The sequence below is a fragment of the Rhinatrema bivittatum genome, chromosome 1 (assembly GCF_901001135.1).
Source record: "Rhinatrema bivittatum chromosome 1, aRhiBiv1.1, whole genome shotgun sequence".
In the NCBI taxonomy this organism is placed as follows: Eukaryota; Metazoa; Chordata; class Amphibia; order Gymnophiona; family Rhinatrematidae; genus Rhinatrema; species Rhinatrema bivittatum.
The window spans coordinates 116,077,556-116,099,013 of record NC_042615.1 but is presented as its reverse complement, the minus strand read 5'-3'; the positions used below and the strand labels follow the sequence as shown (position 1 = coordinate 116,099,013).

Here is a 21,458-nt window from a genome sequence, read left to right as displayed (position 1 = left end):
TATACTGATAAAAAAAAAGTTTACTTGCACAAAATCTTTTAAAAACTGCACTCATAATAACAAAACACAGTTTTGTTTTATTTGTGTTTTTAGGATGTCTTAAGGCTTTTGTCTTCATGTTTCAAACTTTATTTTAGTGTGCATATTTTGAATTTGCTGGAAATTGTGTTCAAGTTCTAGTGTCCAGCTTTGTGTAAGAGTTAGATGTATCCTATCATACTGAAATTCAGTAATATTGGATAGCTGGCTAGAATGTTTGTTGGAGTTGTCAATGCTATTTTCAAATTCTTGCTGTTGTAAACAATTAGGGAAGAAACCCTGATAAATTATCCTAAATTCAGTCCCCCGCCTTTCTCACAAATTTGGTGTAAGACTACCCCAATAAACTGTTTATCTCAAGGCCCCACCCTATACCAAAAACAACAAAAATAAACCACACCATTGGGCACAAACAGATAAGTCATCCAGGTTTATTAACAAAGCTTCCTGACAATAAACAAAATATACAGTAGCTTGCAAAAGTATTTGACCCCCTCAAATGTCTGCAAATTTATATGGATTACAAATGACACTTGCACAGATTGTTCCAGACAGTATGTTTATTGCAAACCAGTATACTCTTAAAGTAAATTTTCAAGGTCACAATTATTTCTCTGCATTTTTTGTAAAATAAAATTAAAAACTGAAAAATGCTTGCAATTAATTATGCAAGCCCTTCAGACTAGTATTTGGTAGAACCACCTTTTGCTGCAATAACAGCTTTAAGTCTGCTGGGATACATTTCTATCAGTTTTGCACACTGTTTGGGAGTGATTTTTGCCCATTCTTCATGGCAGATTTGAACCAAGTTGGTCGGATGATGCTTATGGCCTGCAATTTTCAAATAGTGCCACCAATTCTCGATTGGATTGAGATCTGGTCTTTGACTTGGCCATTGTAGAACATTCACCTTTTTGTTGTTCAGCCACTCCTATGTTGCTTTGCCTTGTGCTTGGGATCATGTCCTGCTGAAAGGTGAACTTTCTCCCAAGTTTTTAGTTTTTTTTAGCAGACTGAAGCAGGTTGTCTTGCAGCATCTCCCTCCCTCTAGGCTGCACCATCCATCCGTCCTTCAATTTTAAGATGCCCAGTCCCTGGTGAGGAAAAGCATTCCCACAACATGATGCTGCCACTCCCATACTTTCCTGTTGGAATAGGGTTTGCCGAGGAAGGGGTATTGTTAGGTTTGCGCCACATAGAGCATTTTGTATTGTGGCCAAAAAGCTCCATTTTCCTAGCGTGTAGCAGATGGACTCAAAACAAATGGGTATAGTGTGCTCGTGCTAGCAGTTGGAGACGGATCTGACGTCAGCACGGGTACATATACCCCCACAGGAAGTGAAGCAATTCAGTAATTTCCGTCTCCAAAGCAGTTTGGAGCTACCCACGCTCGCTGAGCGTGTTTCCAAATTCTATCGACTAAATTCATAGAAGAAATCTACTGAAGACGAGCCCCGCACTTCTGTGGTGATACCAGGCGGTCACTCACCCAGTTGAGTTTCCCGAGCTGACTTCCGTGGTCCCTCGGAGGTAGGAGCCTCGGTCCGGTGGCCGGTTCGCGGCAGGGACCCAGCCCCCGAGTGAGAAGGGCTTGGGCGCGGCTTGGTCCCCGAGCGGTTTGGGCGCGGCCTAGAGGCAGCCTCGGTCCCGGCGTGGACTTGGCCCCCGAGCGGTTCGGGCGCATCCTAGAGGCAGCGAGTGCACTTCCTTAAGTGCGGCGTTGAAGGTATTCCCCTCTCCCCCGCAGCTGGAGACCGCCCGGGTTGCAGCCGGGAAGCGCCGAAGACAAGGTAAGGCGTACATCTTTACTTGGTCTCCGAGGAAGTGTGGACTGACTGGGCCTGCCTACGAGGCCGCCCGCCTGGGAGGTCGCCATTCTTGCCTGCCTACTTCTTGTTTCAGATTAAGCGCTTTTGTTTGCTAAACGCACGTTCGCGCACGTTATTCGCGCACGTTATTCGCGCACGTTATTCGCGCACGTTGTTAGCGCACGCGATAGGCGCACGTTGTTAGCGCACGCGATAGGCGCACGTTGTTAGCGCACGCAATAGGCGCACGTTGTTAGCGCACGCTTCTTGTATACGCACACATCTGCTAAGACGCCCGTTATAGGCGCATGTTTATAAGACACCCGTTTATAGGCTCATGTTTATAAGACGCCAGTTTATAGGCGCATGTTTATAAGACGCCCGCTTCTAGGCGCCCGTTTATAAGAAGCCCGTTATAGGTGCCCGTTTATAAGACGCCCCGTTGATAGGTGCACTGTTTATAAGGCGCCCGCTATAGGCGCACGGTTTCTAAGACGCCCGCTATAGGCGCATGCTGTTGAGCGCCCGTGTTAGGCGCACATCGTAGGACGACACTGCATTTCAGGCAAATGGAGCATAAGAATGCCTCTGCGTTCGCAGAGTCGGCACCCCCAGAATCAGGCATGAACGCTCTAAGCCTCTGCTCAGCATGCAACCTTAGAGCCACACAGAGCGAGGAAGCAGACTCCCTATGTGCCCAATGTGAGGAAGCCATGGCAGTTTCCAGGACAAGACCGGTCCCAGCCCAGCGGTTCCTTAGGGAACACTCCGGACTTAGCAGACCGCGGCGAGCAGCCAGGGAACCCGAGAGATCTGGTACCCCTGCGGCCAGGTCTGGCTTCGCTTTCCTGGGTGGAATTATTTAAGGGGATTCACGCCTTTGTCCAGATGCAGTCTGCTCCTCGGATGGGTCCTTCCGTTCCGGTTGATCCGGCCCCTGGACCCTCAAGACCTAGGCGCAGCCATTCACCACCCAACAGCCCCAATCATGGGGATTCGGATTATTCACAGGTAAGTGAGGAGCCCCCCGAGGAGAATGAACTTCCCTCGGAGATAGAACCATATCGGACCATGAGACGCTTCTTTCGGAGAGAAGATCTGCCGGGCCTGGTCTCACAATGCTTATCGGAGCTGGCCATTCCGGGCCAGGACCCCTCAGGGGTCCTGGCCCGGAATGGCGCAGGCCCTCTAGCAGAGGGCCTGCGCCAAACGGCTCACCACTTTCCCCTCCTACAAGCAGCACAGCAGCTAATCGAGCTGGAATGGAAGGCGCCAGAGGCCTCATTCAAAGGGGGTCGGGCCTTGTCGGGCATGTACCCTCTAGATCCGACATCCAAGGAATTGCTGGCGTGCCCCAGGGTAGACGCCATAATTAATGCAATCGAGAAACGCACCACCAGGGGGGAGCGGCGCTCAAGGATGTGCATGACCGACGCATGGACACCATTCTGAAACAAGCCTTTGAGGTAGCAGCCATGTCTCTTCGTATCGCGACTTGCTGCACCGTGGTGACGCGCTCCTGTTTATCACAGGCAAGAAACAACACCCCGGGAGAAGACATGGAATCGGCTCTTGCATTTCTCACAGACGCAGCCTCCGCCCTCGTCCGTACGGCAGCCAAGAGAGTGTCCTCAGTGGCAGCCAGAAGACAGCTTTGGCTACGCAATTGGGTGGCCGACTCATCCTCCAAGACTTGACTCACAAGAATGCCCTTTAAGGGTTCCCTACTGTTCGGCAGCGACCTTGAGAATTGGGGCTACTAAATGGGGTGCCTCTCCGTTACCCCGTCTACCAGAAGACAGGTCAAGAAGGAGCCAGCGTCCTGTTCCGGACCATCCAGAGGTAGAAACTTGCAACGCTTCAACCTTACAGGTCTCGCTATCAAGCACCTCGTTCTCAGGCCAGGAATCAGCCCTTTCGGGCTAAGCACACCAAGAAGAGAACCGGTCCGGGTTCTGGCCCCGGCCGTAACCCACAATGACAATCAGCCAACCCATCCGAGGGTAGCAGCCATAGGGGGCAGGCTAACCCTCTTCTACCGCAGGTGGGTCCTCGCCATCATCCGGGAAGGATATTACCTGGACTTCTTTTGGCTTCCGCCGAACAGGTTTGTGGAATCTCCTTGTTCGCCACTCAAGACAGTGGCACTAGAAGTACCTTACAGAGGCTCCTGGCCCTAAAAGCCATAATCCCAGTACCTGCGGAAGAGGTAACTTCTGGGCATTATTCCATTTATTTCATAGTACCCAAGAAAGAGGGCACCTTCAGGCCCGTCCTGGACCTCAAGTCAGTCAATCGACACCTACAGGTCCCCAGCTTTCGCATGGAAACTCTACGGTCTGTCAAGAATTCAGTACAGCCAGGGGAGTTTCTCACCTCCCTAGATCTGACAGAAGCCTACCTGCATATCCCAATCCATCGGGATCACCAGCGCTATTTACGCTTCAAAGTCCTGAATCAGCACTTCCAGTTCCGGGCCTTACCCTTCGGGTTAGCCACCGCGCCGCGGATCTTTACCAAGGTAACAGTTGTAGTGGCAGCGGCGCTCAGGAAGGAAGGAATCCTCATCCATGCCTACCTGGACGATTGGCTGATCAGGGCAAAGTCACTGGAAGAGAGTCACCGGGCAACCAACAGAGTTATAGCTCTTCTGGAAAGCCTAGGATGGGTAGTCAATATAAAGAAGAATTCCCTACAGCCATCCCAGTTGCTGGAATATCTAGGGGTCCAATTCGACACCCAAGACGACAAGGTCAGCCTGACCTCCAAGAGACAGTCAAAACTCCGGAATCATCTGCAGGTCCTGCTGAGCGCCAGCCGGCCCACTGCTCGGGATTATCTACAAGTCCTCGGCCTCATGGCATCCACTCTGGAGGTGGTGCCATGGGCGCGGGCTCATATGAGACCATTGCAACGCGCCCTTCTATCTCGATGGAATCCACGATCGCAGGACTACACCATACACCTGCCTCTACCAGCCAGAGTGCGGAAGCAACTACGCTGGTGGTTACAGCCCGGCCACTTGAGCCGGGGGTTACGAATGTCCTCCCCAACCTGGATTCAGCTCACCACAGATGCCATCCTGAATGGATGGGGAGCGCATTGCAAGGAGCTCACCGCCCAAGGACGGTGGACCAGAGAAGAGTCAAGGTGGAATATCAACCGACTGGAGGCACGGGCGGTCAGGCTAGCGTGCCTGCGATTTGCCCACAGACTTCGCAACAGAGCGGTCAGAGTGATGTCAGACAACGCCTCCACAGTGGCATACATCAATCGACAGGGGGGAACCAGAAGCCAACAAGTGTCCCTAGAAATAACTCCCCTGATGATTTGGGCAGAAGCCAATTTTCAGGACATCTCCGCCGTACACATCGCCGGGAAGGACAACACTACGGCAGACTTCCTCAGCAGAGAACGCCTAAACCCGGGAGAACGGCAGCTGTCACCCACAGCCTTTCAGTTAATTGTGGATCACTGGGGGACGCCAGCCATGGACCTATTAGCAGACAGGTCCAACGCTCAAGTTCCCAGATATTTCAGCTGCAGGCGGGATCCTCAAGCTCAGGGGATCAATGCCCTGGTACAGCCCATGGCCTCAGGGGATCCTGCTATACGCATTTCCTCCATGGCCCCTGTTGGGCGCCATTGTTCACAGGATTCAGCGACACAGAGGTCTAGTTCTTCTAGTGGCCCCGGACTGGCCAAGAAGACCCTGGTACGCAGACATGAGAAGACTACTGGCAGGGAATCCTCTACCTCCATACCGGGACCTGCTAAGGCGCAAGGCCCCATTCTCCACGAGGATCCAGCTCAATTCTCTCTTACGGTCTGGCCATTGAGAGGGCTAGACTGAAGAAAAGAGGATACTTGGAGCCGGTGATAGATACCCTCCTCCGAGCACACAAGTTCTCCACATCACTAACATATATCAGGATCTGGAGAATTTTTGAAGCCTGGTGCGATTCTCACAGCACCAATTCGCATACCGCACAGATTCCTATCATTTTGGACTTCCTACAAGATGGACTTCAGAAGGGTCGCTCCATCAAGGTACAGGTAGCAGCACTGTCTTGCTACGGTCCCAGACGTGACGGCAAATCCATTGCCCAGCACCCAGACGTTTCACGCTTCCTGAAAGGAGTCAAACACATTCGCCTGCCACTGAAGTGGCCAGTGCCCTTGTGGAACCTTAACTTAGTATTGGAATTTCTAGCGGGATCAGCCTTCAGGCCCCTTCGAGGCCTGTCTCTCCGTTTGTTAACCTTGAAGATGGTGTTCTTGCTGGCTGTGTGTTCAGCACGCCGCATCTCAGAGCTACAAGCAGTATCCTGTCGTGATCCATTTCTTAGAATCACTCCAGAGGCTATCCATCTTCGTACAGTTCCTTCTTTTTTACCCAAAGTGGTCTCCCACTTTCACCTCAACCAAACCATATCCTTGCCTACCACGGAAGGTTTGAAGAAATCGGAAGAAGGTCGAATACTACGTCGTCTCGACATCGACAGACTGCTGTCCAGATACCTGGAAATGTCAGAAGCAGTACGAAAGACGGACCACCTGTTCGTCCTGCACAGCGGGAAGAAGCCAGGGGAAGCGGCCTCACGGCCGACCATCACCCGCTGGATTAAAGAGGTTATCAAGGCAGCCTACGTAGAGGCGGGAAAACCACCACCTCTACAGGTCAAGGCTTATTCTACCAGAGCACAATCAGCCTCTTGGGCAGAAGCCAAGCTGCTGTCGCCTGCAGAGATATGTAAAGCGGCGACGTGGTCCTCCCTCCATACCTTTTCCAGATTCTACCGTCTGGACGTTCAGGCCAGGGAGGACACAGCATTTGCGAGGGCAATCCTACACGGTCCTCGGGCAGCCTCCCGCCCAGTCCGGGAGTAGCTTTTGTACATCCCATTTGTTTTGAGTCCATCTGCTACACGCTAGGAAATGTTAAGATTACTTACCTGGTAATCTCCTTTTCCTTAGTGTATACAGATGGACTCAGCATCCGCCCGGCTGCCGGTATACAGGGGGATTCGCTGACTCACGGTAAGCCATGTTTTGCTTATAATAGGGCTTCCACCCTGCCGGGTGTCGACGCCTTCCAGTTGAGAACACTGGCGGTCTCCAGCTACCATCAATTGGTCAGGGTAATCCTGTTGATTAATCGATCGGTCAGTACACATATGGCTATAACAGCTTTGCAAGGAAGATTACTGAATTGCTTCACTTCCTGTGGGGGTATATGTACCCGTGCTGACGTCAGATCCATCTCCAACTGCTAGCACGAGCACACTATACCCATTTGTTTTGAGTCCATCTGCATACACTAAGGAAAAGGAGGTAAGTAATCTTAACATTTTATCTCATTTGACCACAGACCTTATCCCACAATTCAGCTGGGTCACTCTGTTTTTCTGGCAAACTCCAGATGTGTGTGCTTTGATGTGGTTTTTCTTCAGTAATGACTCTTGATATGGTTATTTGTTACAATACTACTACGATTCGATGCTTCAATTTTACTATGTATCATTAATAAGACACCTTAATCTCAAGTTTTTATCCCCCCCCCCCCTTAGCATAGCCACATAACCCTTCCTCCCAGCAATCAAAATTATCAACTCATATTGTTTTGTTTGTTACAATACTACTATGTTTCGATGTTTCAATTTTACTATGTACTATTATTAAGACACCTTAATCTCAAGTTCTATCTTTATATGTTATAATGTTTAATCAGTTTCCTCATCCTCAAGTTATTTTGCTCAAATGTTACATTGTATCAATAATAAGACAGCTTTAGTCTTACTATTCCTGAAGTTACAATGTGAACCGATGTGATATACCCCAATGAATAAATAAAACTGACTGGTGCACCTCCACTCCAGTCTCAGTTACTGAATCTGTAGCTCCTTCAAAGTGATTATTGGCCTCTCTGTGGCTTCCCCCACAAGTCTAGTTCTTGCTTTGATGCTGAGTTTTGAAGGACAGCCGTGTCTAGGTACTGTCTGGGTGGTATGATGCAGCTTCCATTTCCTTGCAATTGATCCAACAGTGCTCACTGGGATATCCAAGCACTTGGATATTATTTTGTAACTTTTTTCTGTCTTGTACCTGTCTATAATTTTATCTTTAATTTCTTTAGAATGGTCGTTGGTCTTCATTTTTACAGCTTTCCTTCAGTTTTTACAGTCTGACCATTGGTACTAGAATTAGGAGGTCTTTTATCCAGAAAAGCTGTTCGCTTTTTTTTTTTTTTTTTATAATTCCCACTTAGAGCCAATTGTTAGGGCAATATCTTTAATCTGTGTAAATTTGGAGTTCCACAGCACAGGGGTTGAATAATTAATACTAGCAGCATTTTTCAATTGAATTTTAAAAAGATGCAGAGAAATAATAAATTGTGACTTAGAAAATTACTTTGAGTATACTGGTTTGCAATAAATATACTGTCTGAAACAATCTGAGTGTCACTTATAATCCACACAAATCTGACTTTTTAACATATCCAAAACTTTTGCAAACCATTATTTCATAATAGCAGCGAAGATATATTATCTCACATCGCTATGACATTCTTAGTAACCCAGTCTGACTTAATTGTATAACTGGACAACAACAATTCACTGTACAATAATCTGTGATACCAATCTAAATCAAATCTATCCCTGAATAACAAGATAGTTTTTGGTAGCCTGTATCTTAAAACTCCTTATGATCAGCTCCTTTTTAAAATAGGAAAAAGTATACAACTCCTATCCTTCATGGAAATTTCTCACCCACAAGCTGGAACTAGGAATTGTCTGTCTCTTCCCAGATGTCCTGAAATTCTCTCATGTGGGTTTCTCTTTCTCTCTTTCCATCTGATGCTGCTGCTGATATTCTGGATGCTGAATCAGTTGTGTGTATGTATGTTAGTCTTGTTACTAGTACTGTAAATCTGTCTTATAGCTAGTTGTTATTACACTGGTATTATAGTAACTTGTTAATGCAGTTATGTACATTTGTGTGAAAGTGAATTGGTTAGTAAGTTCTTTCAGGAGTGAGTTCTCTCAGCAACTTTCTTAGTTGCTTATACTTTTCTCAGTTCAATAAGCAGAGCCAGTGACATCATACTGGCTATTCATTTAAGATATTGAACTTTTCCAATTCAGCAGTTTACTTATCTGATAACTGGTGCTTCCGATATCCAGGATCTGACACAGTTCACTTAGTCACACATTCAGCACTATAAGACCAAAAGGTGTTTTTTTTTTAATTTTTTGCCATCTTAGCAATTTCATATGTCCATCTTTGAGTTGATGACCACTAACATATGCTTCTGAAATTTTCACAGCCTTTGGCTAGTTAACAGTTCAGCTTGTGATTATTCTCTTACCCACAGTCTGCCTTAAGAAAACTAGTCTTTCCTTCCTTCCTTATTGCACAGAACAGAAAAGCAGCAAGAAACTAAAGATAAACAATAAAAGTGAAAGGTCCGTTTACAGAGAAACCAGGTCTTCTGCTAGAAGTCAGCAGAATTTAAAGAAAGGAATGGGAAAAAGATTAAATGAGCTACCTAAAAAAAAACCAACCAAAAAAAACCAAAAACCTCCTAGGACAAGCAGGATGGTTGGAGCCCGGCACAGAAAACTCATGTTAGTTTCTACAAACTTTGACTGGCACACTGAACAAGCCCTGCATGCTACTATCCACACAGCCACATGGGGTCCCTCTTCAGTCTCTTCTTTTCTCCGAAGCTGTTATCTCACTGATGTGGAGCTTGCATTGGTTTTGTAGGAAAACTACCACTTTTGAGCATTACTCTGGGTTTTTCCTGCACCAGGTCCCTCCTCTCTCCTCCCGGCTTTTGTTAGAGGGCGTCGTGGTGAGTTATTCTTTTGCGGCGGTCCATTCCCGACAGTGCTGTTCCTGTGGGCTGCCAGTCATCAACCGCTCATTGGTTATTTTTGAAATAGTGTCATCAGGGTTTCGCCGGTGCCTCCAGTGCCCCCCGACTATGTCCATTACAGACTTTCACGAGGTCTGTATCTTGTGCCTGGGGGCATCACATGATGTCAGGGGGGTCACTTTTGTGCTCAGATGACCCCCAAGGGTTGCCGCGCGCGCCTTAACAAAATGGAGAAGCTGTTTGGCCCCAGGATGTCTGGTCCCTTGGCATCGACTTTGGGGGCACTGTTGCCCGTGGGGAAAGGGGAGCTGGTGGCTACCAGTCCTGTGCTGTCTTCTCCGCCCGGTCCCCAGGTCGAGTTGGTTGCCGGGGACTGGCCTGCTTCCATTATTTCACTTTCCAGGTCCGGGTTGTCTCAATCTCCCTCTGCACAGGGGAAAGATCGGGCCAAGCACTTTGAAAATCGAGGAAGCACAGTCATTAGTCTCCGTCCTCACATGAGACAAAGCTTGGGAAGGTACCAGCATTGACTGAGATGCCCCGAAGCGGCTCCGGCCCGAGGAAGCATCGCTATCCATCGAAGCTGGAGGCCAAGGCGTCCCCACCGGGCTCCAAGGGAGTCCAGGGAATGCCGCCTCCTCTGACTGTCCTTTCCTTGGCAGAATTTGAAGAGGAGTTAGAGTGCAGAGTGTGGTTGGCGATCGGACAAGCCTTACAAGGCATCGAGCCACCAGCTACATTGGGGCCGCCACCGATGCCGGAGTCTGTGCTGTCAGTGCTGGCACTGTTGCTGGAGCGCTTGGACTTGCTCCTCATGCGCTACTGACGCAGCCGATGCCGGTGCCCCTGGCACCCTCGATGCCTCGGGAAGCACCAATGCTGCCCCCGACAAAGTCCATTCCCATCACCAATTCATCGGATGAGGATGGTCCATCTGGACCGATGGCTCTGCTTTTGCTACCAACCCCGTGGCCAGCATTGCCTGAGCTCCCTACCGGTCCCCTCGAAGCCCTCCGGGTTCCCAGTGCCTCGGGCCAAGGGCGTAGCCGAGGCCCACCGACCGGTGACCCCAGGCAATCTGAGTGAGGGGGGATGACGCGTCTGAGTCGTCCTCGGAGGACTCTGAGGGACCTGCCCTCTGAGCCGTCTCCTCTGGAGGAGAGGCATCTATTTCCTCCTGAGGACCTGACATTTGAGGGCTTTGTATGGGCCATGATTGAGTCGATCCGTTCCAGCTCCTGACAGAGGAGGACACCTGGTACAAGATGCTGGAGATCCTCTAGTTTGTGGATGTGCCTAAGGAGGTGGTTGCTGTACTGGTTCATGACATTTTTAAGGACTTATTTGTCTGGCTCTGGGAACACCCCATCTCTGTACCCCTGGTGAACAGGAAGACCGATGCGGTGCATCTGGTTCAGCCCACCAAGGGGTTTGAGAGGCGTCAGCTCCTGCACTAGTCTGTGGTGGTGGAGTCCGCCCTCAGAAAAGAAAAGTGGTTTTATACATATGCCTTGGCTCCCTCAGGTCGAGAACACAAGGTCCTGGACAGCCTAGGGAGGAAAGTCTTCCAGGGCTCCATGCTGGTGGCTCGTATTGCCTGCTGCCAGCTGTATATGAGTCAATATTCTAGGAATCTCTGGAAGAATCCAGGATCTGGTCAAGTGCCTGCCTCAACAACTGCAGGAAGACTTCCTGAAGGTGGTCCAGCAGGGTTTGGAGTGCAACAAGCATGAGGTCCAGTCTGCTTGTGATGTCTTTGAGATGGCAGTGAGGGTGGCGGTGACTGGCATTGGTGCCTGCTGTATGGCTTGGCTCTGTACCTCTGACTTCCATCCAGAGGTTCAGGAACGGCTTGCGGATTTGCCCTGTACTGGAGAGAATCTCTTCGGTGACCAGATTTAAGTAGGGAGTAGCGCAGATGAAGGATCATCATGAATCTCTCCAGCATCTCTTGGCCAGCACCTTGGACCAATAGTCCTTGGGGAAGGAGTCCTCATGGCAAGGGCCTAGGAACCCCTTTTACTGTCTGAGGAAGTGCTACCCTCCGACGGCCAGAATGAATGTTCAACGAGCCAGCCCTAGAGCTTGCCCTTGGCAGACATGAGTTCTTAGGCCTCAGCCAGTGCCCCAGCAAAACCCTGCCACAGGGTTTTGACTGGATGCGAGGGAGCCTAAGCCAGTCACCAGTGCCCTCAATGTCGGACCCTCCGGTCAGAAGTTGGCTACGGTTCTTTGTGGACCATTGGCCGTCCATCACCTCGGATCAGTGGGTCCTGGCCATTGTTCTGGGGTACAGGTTACATTTCCAGGGTGTCTCACCAGATTTTCCCTTGTGCCTCACTTGGGGCTTCTCGGCGGATCAGGAAATACTTTTGAGTTGCTCTTTGCCCTAGTATTGGCCAGGGCAGTCGAACTCCTCCCCCCAGGGCTTCTACTCCAGATATTTCCTGATTCCAAAGACAACAGGGGACCTCTGTCCTATTCTGGACTTGCGGGCCTTGAACAATTTCCTGAAAAGGGAAAAGTTCAAAATTCTTTCTTGGCACCCTAATACCTCTCCTGTGGAGAGGGGGCTGGCCATGCTCCCTCAATCAACAGGACGCCTACACCCACATCGAAATTTCCTGCGCCCACAGGAAGTACCTGTGGTCCCTGGTGGGCGAGAACCACTTCCAGTATCGAATGTTGCCATTGGGTCTGGCTTCTGCATCCCGTGTTTTCACCAAGTGCTTAGCAGTGGTGAGCACTTATGGAGGCGCGAGAGCGCTGCAGTCCCTGCACTCCACTATTCGGGTATTGGAGGCCTTGGTTTTCTGGTCAACTACCCAAAGTCTCAACTGGTCCCGTCACCGCAGGTGGCCTCCTGTATGCGTATCCTCCGCTTCCACTAGTGTCGAAGACCCTCCTAAAGCTTCAACAGCACTAGGGGACCCTGATACTCATTGCTCCTTATTGGCCGTGGCAGATCTGATTCCCGCTCCTGCAAGATCTTGCCCTGATGGAGCCGATTAGGATGGGAGTCTCCCAGACCTGATAACTCAGGATTGGGGTAGGTTGTGTCATCCTAACTTCCAAGCCTTATCCACCATGGCGTGGATGTTGAAAGGCTTATTTTACAGCCCTTGGACCTCTCTGATGCAATGTCCCAGGTCCTGATGGAATCCAAGAGGCTGTCTACTAGGAAGTCTGACGGACTAAAGTGGAAGAGTTTCTCCACTTCATGTGAGAGTCACGGTTTAGACCCATTCTCTTGTTCCACCCCTAAGCTGTTCGACTACCTGCTTCATCTCTCAGAGTCTGGCCTGAAAACCAACTCGGTCAGGGCGTATCTTAGTGCTATTGGGACTTACCACCAAGAGGTGGATTGTACACCTGTCTTGGTACACCCTATCATGGGGCACTTCCTGCAGGGTCTGCTTCAACTGAAACCTCCCCTGAAGCACCCCGCAGTGTCTTGAGACCTTAATGTGGTCTTGACCCAGCTTATGAAAGCTCCTTTCGAGCCTCTCTGCTCCTGTGACCTAAAGTTCTTGACCTGGAAGGTCACCTTCCTAGTGGCAGTCATCTTGGCACAGAGTCAGCGAACTTCAAGCTTTGGCGTCGTACCTACCTTACACAAAAGTTCTTTCACAATAGGGTGGTTCTGCATACACATCGAAAGTTCTTGCTGAAAAGTTGTGATGGATTTCTATATGAAACAACAAGCCCAAAAATACCTCGGAATTCTGAGGACAAATAAATACTATATAAATCACACTAACGCCCTCAGTAGTAACTTTCTAAGTTTTTTTGACAGGTGATTTGTAGGACCTTTATGACTGCAACTTGTCAGTCCTAACAAGCTGCATAGACCTTTTGGTCCAACTTTATTTTAATTTAAATGTAGTGCTCACTCGGAGTCAAAAATGTTTTTTCTTTTTTTCAAACATTTCCTTTAAAAAGTCATATTAAGTCCAACGGGGTCCAACTGGGTAAGAGGATGCACACAAACAATTTGTTCTCCTGGAGTTTAAACAAAACAAATTACTTAGCTTTATGTCACAGTCCATACATCACCCCGACATGGCCATGTTTCGAGCGTATTCTGCATCAGGGGGTCCTCTAGGCAATTTTATAGTTGCTCCTGATAATCCTTTTATGACTTCCTTGTCTCCATATCGCCCCAGTGCTTTTACCTGTTTCGTTTACCTAATTTTATAAATGAACTCTTAAAATGGCGTCCGTCTCGATCTCAATTTCGAATCATGATATCATTTTACATCACACCACAAACTGTAATTCTTCAAATGTAATATATGCAATACAGTGCCCTTGTAAGAAAATATATGTGGGGCATACTAAGAGAAAAATTCAGACTAGACTTGTCGAACACAAAAGCTGCATTAAAACACAAAAATTAACTGCTCCGTTGGCGGCTCATTGCTGTGAACAGCAGCACCTTTTTAGTGATCTACGTTGGCTGATACTAGAACAAATGAAGATTCCCCCGCGTGGAGGGGATATTTCTGCTTTTCTAAACAAGAAGGAACAATACTGGATTTTTAAGCTAGATGTGATTGCGCCGAAGGGGTTGAACGAAGTTATCAACTGGTACTCTTTGATTTGAAGGTTTGATGTCAGTTTGACGTCACAAATTGAGATCGAGACTGACGCCATTTTGAGAGTTCATTTATAAAATTAGGTAAACGAAACAGGTTAAAGCGCTGGGGCGATATGGAGACAAGGAAGTCATAAAAGGATTATCAGGAGCAACTATAAAATTGCCTAGAGGACCCCCTGATGCAGAATACGCTCGAAACATGGCCATGTCGGGGTGATGTATGGACTGTGACACAAAGCTAAGTAATTTGTATTGTTTAAACTTCTGAAGAACAAATTGTTTGTGTGCATCTTCTTACCCAGTTGGACCCCGTTGGACTTAATATGACTTTATAAAGGAAATGTTTGAAAAAAAGAAAAACATTTTTGACTCCGAGTGAGCACTACATTTAAATTAAAATAAAGTTGGACCAAAAGGTCTATGCAGCTTGTTAGGACTGACAAGTTGCGGTCATAAGGTCCTACAAATCACCTGTCAAAAAAACTTAGAAAGTTACTACTGAGGGCGTTGGTGTGATTTATATAGGATTTCTATATGAACCAGTCCATTGTCTTATCCACCTTTTTTCCAAAGCCTCATTTGTACCAGGGCAAAAGGGCACTCCACAGCCTGGATTGCAAGAGAATCTTAGCCTTTTACCTGGAGCAGACAGCAGGCCATAGGCAATCCATGCAACTCTTCCTCTCTTTTGACAGAAACCGATTAGGAGTTGTGGTAACCAAGCAAACCTTGTCCAACTGGCTGGCGGATTGCATTTCTTCCTGCTATACGCAGGCAGGACTACAGCTGGGAGGCCATGTCAAGGCTCATTCTGTCAGAGCCATGGCGGCCTCGGTGTCCCACCTGCGAATAGTCCACGTGGATGAGATCTGCAAGGCAGTGACAGAGTTCCCTCCACACCTTTGCATCGCATTATTGCCTAGACAGGGATGGCCAGTCAGTCCTCCGAAATCTTTCAATTGTGAAACCCAGCTCTTCCTTGATGGGGCCCCTTTTTTTGGGTTCAGGCTGTTTTTCCCTTTGTTGCCAACAGCACTTGTGTGTTGTGCCTGTTGGTCTTGCTTTTGTTTGGAAACAGCCTGTAGCTAGGGATTCACCCATATGTGTGGACTACCATATTGCTTGTTCTAGGAGAAAGCAGAGTTGCTTACCTGTAACAGGTGTTCTCCTAGGACAGCAGGATGTTAGTCCTCACGAAAGTTGCCCGCCACCCCGTGGAGTTGGGTTTCTCTTATGCTTATTTTATTTTTTCATAATTCTGCGTTACGAGATTGAAGAGGGACACCACATGAATAGTGGCAAGCTGGGCATGCTCAGTGTGCCAGTCAAAGTTTCTATTTAAAAAAAAAAAAAGGAATATATATAAATTAGGCCAAAAAAGGAAAATATATGCTGGTCTTTAACTATACTAACTTACACAGTTACCCGCTTTTTTTCATAAGAAGTCTTGGAATCATGCTTAGGGCCACTCTTTCAGTGCTGCGTTTAGAAAGGACTTGAATACAGCTGATTGGCAGATGGAATAATATATGTCAGAAACTTTCTTCTGTTGGTCATGGACTTCGATAGTATGGGGGGTATGGTCCAAAAAGCTCATTTAATCTGGAGAAAGAACTCAATTAGAAAAATAGTTTTTGTTTGTTTGGGTTTTGCTTTTTTGTAAAGGATGGGGAATTGTGGTTTGTGATGACAGAATAATAAGGCTTTGTTGTGTTTTGTTGTTTTTGTCTTATTCTTTGTAGGTGCAGGATTTCCAGATTACCTTGCTGAAGTTGTTCCCTGTCATGGACCGTTATGAAGATTTGTCAGACTGTGAAGTTGATGACCACTCTTTCTTTGATAGTGATTTTGGTGAACAATCAAAACCAACTGATTATACTCCAGCAATCAGCAAGCAAACAGAAGAACCTGAAGGAGACAGAAGTCTACATGTTCACAACAGTGACTTGACAGTAGGAAAAAGTGCTGAGGAATATCAGTCTCTTCAGGAGGAAAGTGACAAAGAGGAACAAATTAGGAAGCATTACATGGATGATCAAACAGATAAAATGACAAACTCTTCAGCAACCTCGGTCACACTCAGGCAAGAGTATATAGGTAAAGATGAAGTACCTGCACAAAGTATAAAAATAAACACAGTCATTCCTACTGGAATCCCTAAAATAAGACGAGAACACGAGGATAAGTACGAGACAGATGTAGAAGACAGCAGCGATGATGGAGGGAAAAAAAGGCTGAGGCCAAAATCAGCCAAACAGTCTAACAGTTTGAAGAAAAGTATTGGCAAAAAGTACTCTCATTTCAGCGCATCATCTTCCAGTTCAGATGCTGACTGTTTGGACACAGAGTCAGAAAGCTACGTGTTAGAGCCTTCTAATTCTTCCTTAAGTAGAAAGTCCTCCAGGTCTATCAAGTCACTGGAAGAAAATTCAAAGCTTAGAGACTATGCAGAGGAGTCTGAAGACACAGTGACTGATGTAACTCCATTGTCAACACCAGATATAAGCCCTATCCAATCTTTTGACCTTGCAGCAACAAGTGAAATGCTCAAGAAAAACAAAATAAAAAGACAGGAAAATGTGAGCCAGGAGATTTATGGTAATTTTAAAAAATTGTAATTACAATTTAGGAAAAAAACTAAAATTTTGCCCAGTTAGCTATCCAGCAGCAAGATGTAGACTTACTTATCTTTCTCTCACTAGATCCTAATTTTGATGAAAAATATAATGAAAAGGCCTTACATGATGCGATGGACCTGAATCAGCTTTTGAAAGGTGATTAACATTTTATGTGTATTTCTATGATCTCAATTTAAATGCAAATGCAGGAATTCAGTTTTCATTGAAAAGAATGATACCAGAGAGAAATAATATAGTTTAATGTTTTCTCACAGGACAAGCAGGATGGTAGTCTTCACATATGGGTGACATCACAGGATGGAACCTAATCACGGAACACTTTTGTCAAAGTTTCTAGAACTTTGACTGGCATCTATTGGACATGCCCAGCATGGCACTAAACCTGCAGCCAGCAGGGGTCCCTCTTCAGTCTTCTTTTTTCCGGGCAGCAGTAGCCACGTGGGTTAAGGAGCTCCACAGAGATTCCTGACAGGAATTTTCCTCGCGGAATTACTAAAAACTTTCATACACCACAGGGGTCCCTCCTTCGAATTTTTGACTCCGCGGTACTCCGGTAAGTTTTTTACTCAGTTTCGATCGATTTCCTTTGAGTTGGCCCTCGCGGCCTACTGGCCATCGACCGTACCGCGGCTAAATTTTTTCAAAGGCCATGGCGTCGGGGTTCCGTCAGTTCCCGCACTGTACTCACACCATGTCCATTACAGACCTGCATAAAGTCTGTGTAATATGTCTCGGGTGCGAGCATGATGTCCTGACTTGCACCAAATGTGCCTTAATGACACCAAAAGGTCACAAGGCCAGAATGGAGAAAATGGAACTTCTCTTCCGTTCTCAAACTCCGACGCCGTCTATTGCATCGACGTCGTCTGAACCGGCACCATCCACTTTGCGCCATTATTGGCCACCGGCCGGTGACCGTCCGGTGTCTTTGACTTCTCGGCCTTCAGCTACCTCTGCTCCCCCTCAGGACCGAGGGGATCGTAGAGAGAAACGTCGGCATCGACCCGGCAAGTCTTGGACTATCGAGGAAGGAAAATCTTCGACCTCGCCATTGTCCGAGCCGCCACGAAGAAACTCCGTCCAGAAAAGGCACTGACCCTTTCTGCGACCGGGTCACCGAGGCAACCCTCACCCGGACGGCTATCGGGAGCCGCGAATTTGCCTTTAATGGTGGTTCCTCCAGCTATGCCTCTGCCTCCTTCCTCCCTTCCGGAGCCGGGGCTGCATGCTCCAGGTCTCCGTGAAGAACTGGACCGGGTGGTTCAGGAGGCCATCGATAAGGCGATGTACAGACTCCAAGTTCCTCCGACATCGAAACCGGTGCCGATTGTGGAACCGACCACCGATCCGATTCCGGCAGCTCTGGTACCACTGCGCTCGAAGATGGAAGCGCTTATAGCCGCTTTTCCACCGATGGATCCAGTGCCCTCCTCGCTTACCCTGTCATGAGGTGGGGAAACACCGTTCCGCATTCCTCCATCAGGAGTCCTACCGATGCCGCAACCATCGATGCCGATGCACCCATCAGTGCCACGATCCATCCATTGATGCCCTCGATGCCTTCATCGGTGCCTCCAGGACTTCCCTCGATGCCTTCGGAGCCTAGACCGGGGACCTTCAGGAATACCATTGTCCCGTCCTTCTCAGGCTCCTAGAGGGACAGGTTCTGATCCCTATGACACCTGGAATGACGATTCTTCTCAAGACACCGATGACTTGCCATCACCACCTTCTCCTACTGAAAGCAGGAAGCGTTCTCTTCCAGAGGACCTAGCCTTCATAAATTTTGTGAAGGAAATGTCTGAATTGGTTCCCTTCCAATTGCAGACTGAACAAGATGACAGATATCAAATGTTGGAGCTGTTACAATTCCTGGATGCTCCCAAGGAAATAACCTCCATCCCTATCCACCAGGTTCTTTTAGATCGCCTCAAAAAGAACTGGGAACACTCTGGTTCTGTTGCTCCAGTCAACAGAAAAGCTGATACCATTTATTTGGTCCAGTCATCCCCAGGTTTCCAGAAACCTTAGCTAGATCACCAATCTGTGGTTGTAGAATCTGCCCAAAAAAGGGCAAAAAGATCGAAACCCCACTCTTCCTTTCCCCAGGTAAGGAACAGAAATTCCTGGATGCCATTGGCCAGCGTGTCTTCCAGGGATCAATGCTTATCTCTCGGATCGCCTCCTACCAGCTATATATGACCCAGTATAACAGGGTCTTATTCAAACAGATACAGGACTTTGCAGAGTCCCTGCCTCAGCAATTCCAAGAACAACTTCTAACCCTAGTGCACAAGGGGTTTGAGGCAGGGAAGCATGAAATAAGATCTTCTTATGATATCTTTGACACCACTTCCAGGGTATTTGCAACTGCTATTTCGGCAGGAAGATGGGCCTGGCTTAAGTCTTTGGACTTGCGCCCTGAAGTACAAGACAGATTATCTGATCTGCCCTGCATAGGTGACAATCTGTTTGGGGAACAGATTCAGCGGATGGTGGCGGAAATCAAGGACCATCATGAGACCCTATGCCAGCTCTCTCTGATGCCCTCTGAGTATTCCTCCAAACAGCCTTTCAGGAAGGATACTGAAAAGTCATTCTTCCGTCCAAAGAAGTCCTATCCACCACAGTCTAGGACTCGTTCCACAAGACCTTTCCAAAAAGCCCAGTCTCGTTAACCTCATAAACAAAAGCCGCAAGCAGCTCCTCAGCCGGGCCCTGCTTCCAGTTTTTGACTCCTGCATAGAGAGCAGCAGCCAGTTTCCACAGTCTCAAATACCAGTGGGAGGTCGATTGTGTGCCACCAATTGTTGAAATGGCACAATCACCTCAGACCAGTGGGTCCTCACCATAATCTCTCAAGGTTATCGCCTAAACTTTCTGTCCATTCCACTGGACTCCCCACCTCTACCGGCGTGGGGAACATCCGACCACTCACTACTCCTGGAGCAGGAGGTCTCCTTCCTCCTCCAGTCCAGAGCAATAGAACCAGTACCTTACTCTCAACAAAGCCTAGGATTCTATTTCTGGTACTTTCTAATCCCCAAAAAGTCGGGAGGCATTCGTCCAATTCTGGACCTACGTGCCCTCAACAAGTACTTCCAACGAGAAAAGTTCAAGATGGTAACCTTGGGTTCCCTCCTTCCTCTTCTGCAAAGAGGAGACTGCCTCTGCTCTCTTGATCTCCAAGATGCGTACACGCACATTGCAATAAATCCATCTCATCGCAGGTTCCTGAGATTTCTAGTAGGCCCCAAGCACTACCAATACCGAGTGCTCCCATTCAGCCTGTCATCTGCACCACGAGTCTTCACCAAGTGCCTCGTAGTAGTAGCAGCCTTTCTCAGGACTCAAGGTGTTCACCAACTTACCCCTATCTAGACGATTGGTTGATCAGGGCTCCCACTCAGCAAGCTGCTCTGTTGTCCCTACGTCTTACTTTACACAGTCTGATTTCGCTAGGATTTCTCGTTAACTACACAAAATCCTGCTTAGTCCCATCTCAAACTTTATCATTCATAGGGGCAGACTTGGACACCTTGCAGGCAAAGGCATTTCTGCCTCGACAGTGAACTCTCATTCTCACCTCTCTTGCACACCAGCTACAGTCTCAGCAACGCACGACTGCACGCCATTTCCTCATCCTACTGGGACACATGGCGTCCTCAGTACAGGTTACCCCAATGGCTTGCTTGGCCATGAGAGTCATGCAGTAGACTCTAAGGTCACAATGGACTCAGTCCGTAAAACCTCTAACAACCACTGTCCACATCACCGACTCACTCCGTCAGTCTCTAGCCTGGTGGAAAAATCAGATCAATCTCCTCTAAGGCCTGCCCTTCCAGGTTCCAGACCCTCAAATCATTCTCACCACTGATGCTTCCAACCTCGGCTGGGGAGCCATTGTGGCCGATTTGCAAACACAAGGAACTTAGCCTCCAGAGGAAGCCAAACATCAAATCAATTTCCTGGAGCTTCGAGCAATCCGATGTGCTCTCAGGGTTTTTCAGGATCGCCTTTCCAATCAGGTCTTCCTGATTCAGACAGAAAACCAGGTGGCCATGTGATAATTCAACAAGCAGGGAGGGACGGGCTCCTTCTTACTGTGTCAGGAAGCTGCGCAGATATGGGCGGAGGCCCTCTCCCACTCGATGTACCTCATTGCCACCTATTTGCCGAAAGTGGACAATGTGTTGGCGGACAACCTAAGTCGTGCTTTCCATCCGCATGAGTGGTCCCTCAACCCCTCAGTAGCAGACGCAATATTCCAACGTTGGGGTCATCCTCACATAGACCTCTTTGCGTCACCTCAAAACCGCAAGGTAGAGAACTTTTGCTCTCTTTTTCGCAGCCAACACTCACAGCCAAGAGATGTGTTCTCCCTCTCATGGGCAACCGGTCTCTTATATGCATTCCCTCCACTTCCACTTCTCTCGAAGACTCTTGTGACGTTACGTCAGGACAAGGGACGCATGATCCTGATAGCACCT

The 21,458-nt window shown here is 48.0% G+C and overlaps 1 protein-coding gene across 3 annotated transcripts in view; it reads left to right on the top strand.

Annotated features, from left to right (window-relative positions):
- The window catches only part of CFAP97 (cilia and flagella associated protein 97), a 238,557-nt gene that overhangs the window by 90,077 nt on the left and 127,022 nt on the right, over positions 1–21,458 (top strand). For all 3 annotated transcript variants that reach the window (XM_029586592.1, XM_029586528.1, XM_029586652.1), the window contains 2 exons: positions 16,072–16,927; positions 17,032–17,103. In XM_029586592.1, the coding sequence (XP_029442452.1) occupies positions 16,114–16,927; positions 17,032–17,103 (886 nt within the window). In that variant the 5' untranslated portion in view covers positions 16,072–16,113. The remainder of the gene's footprint in view (positions 1–16,071; positions 16,928–17,031; positions 17,104–21,458) is intronic.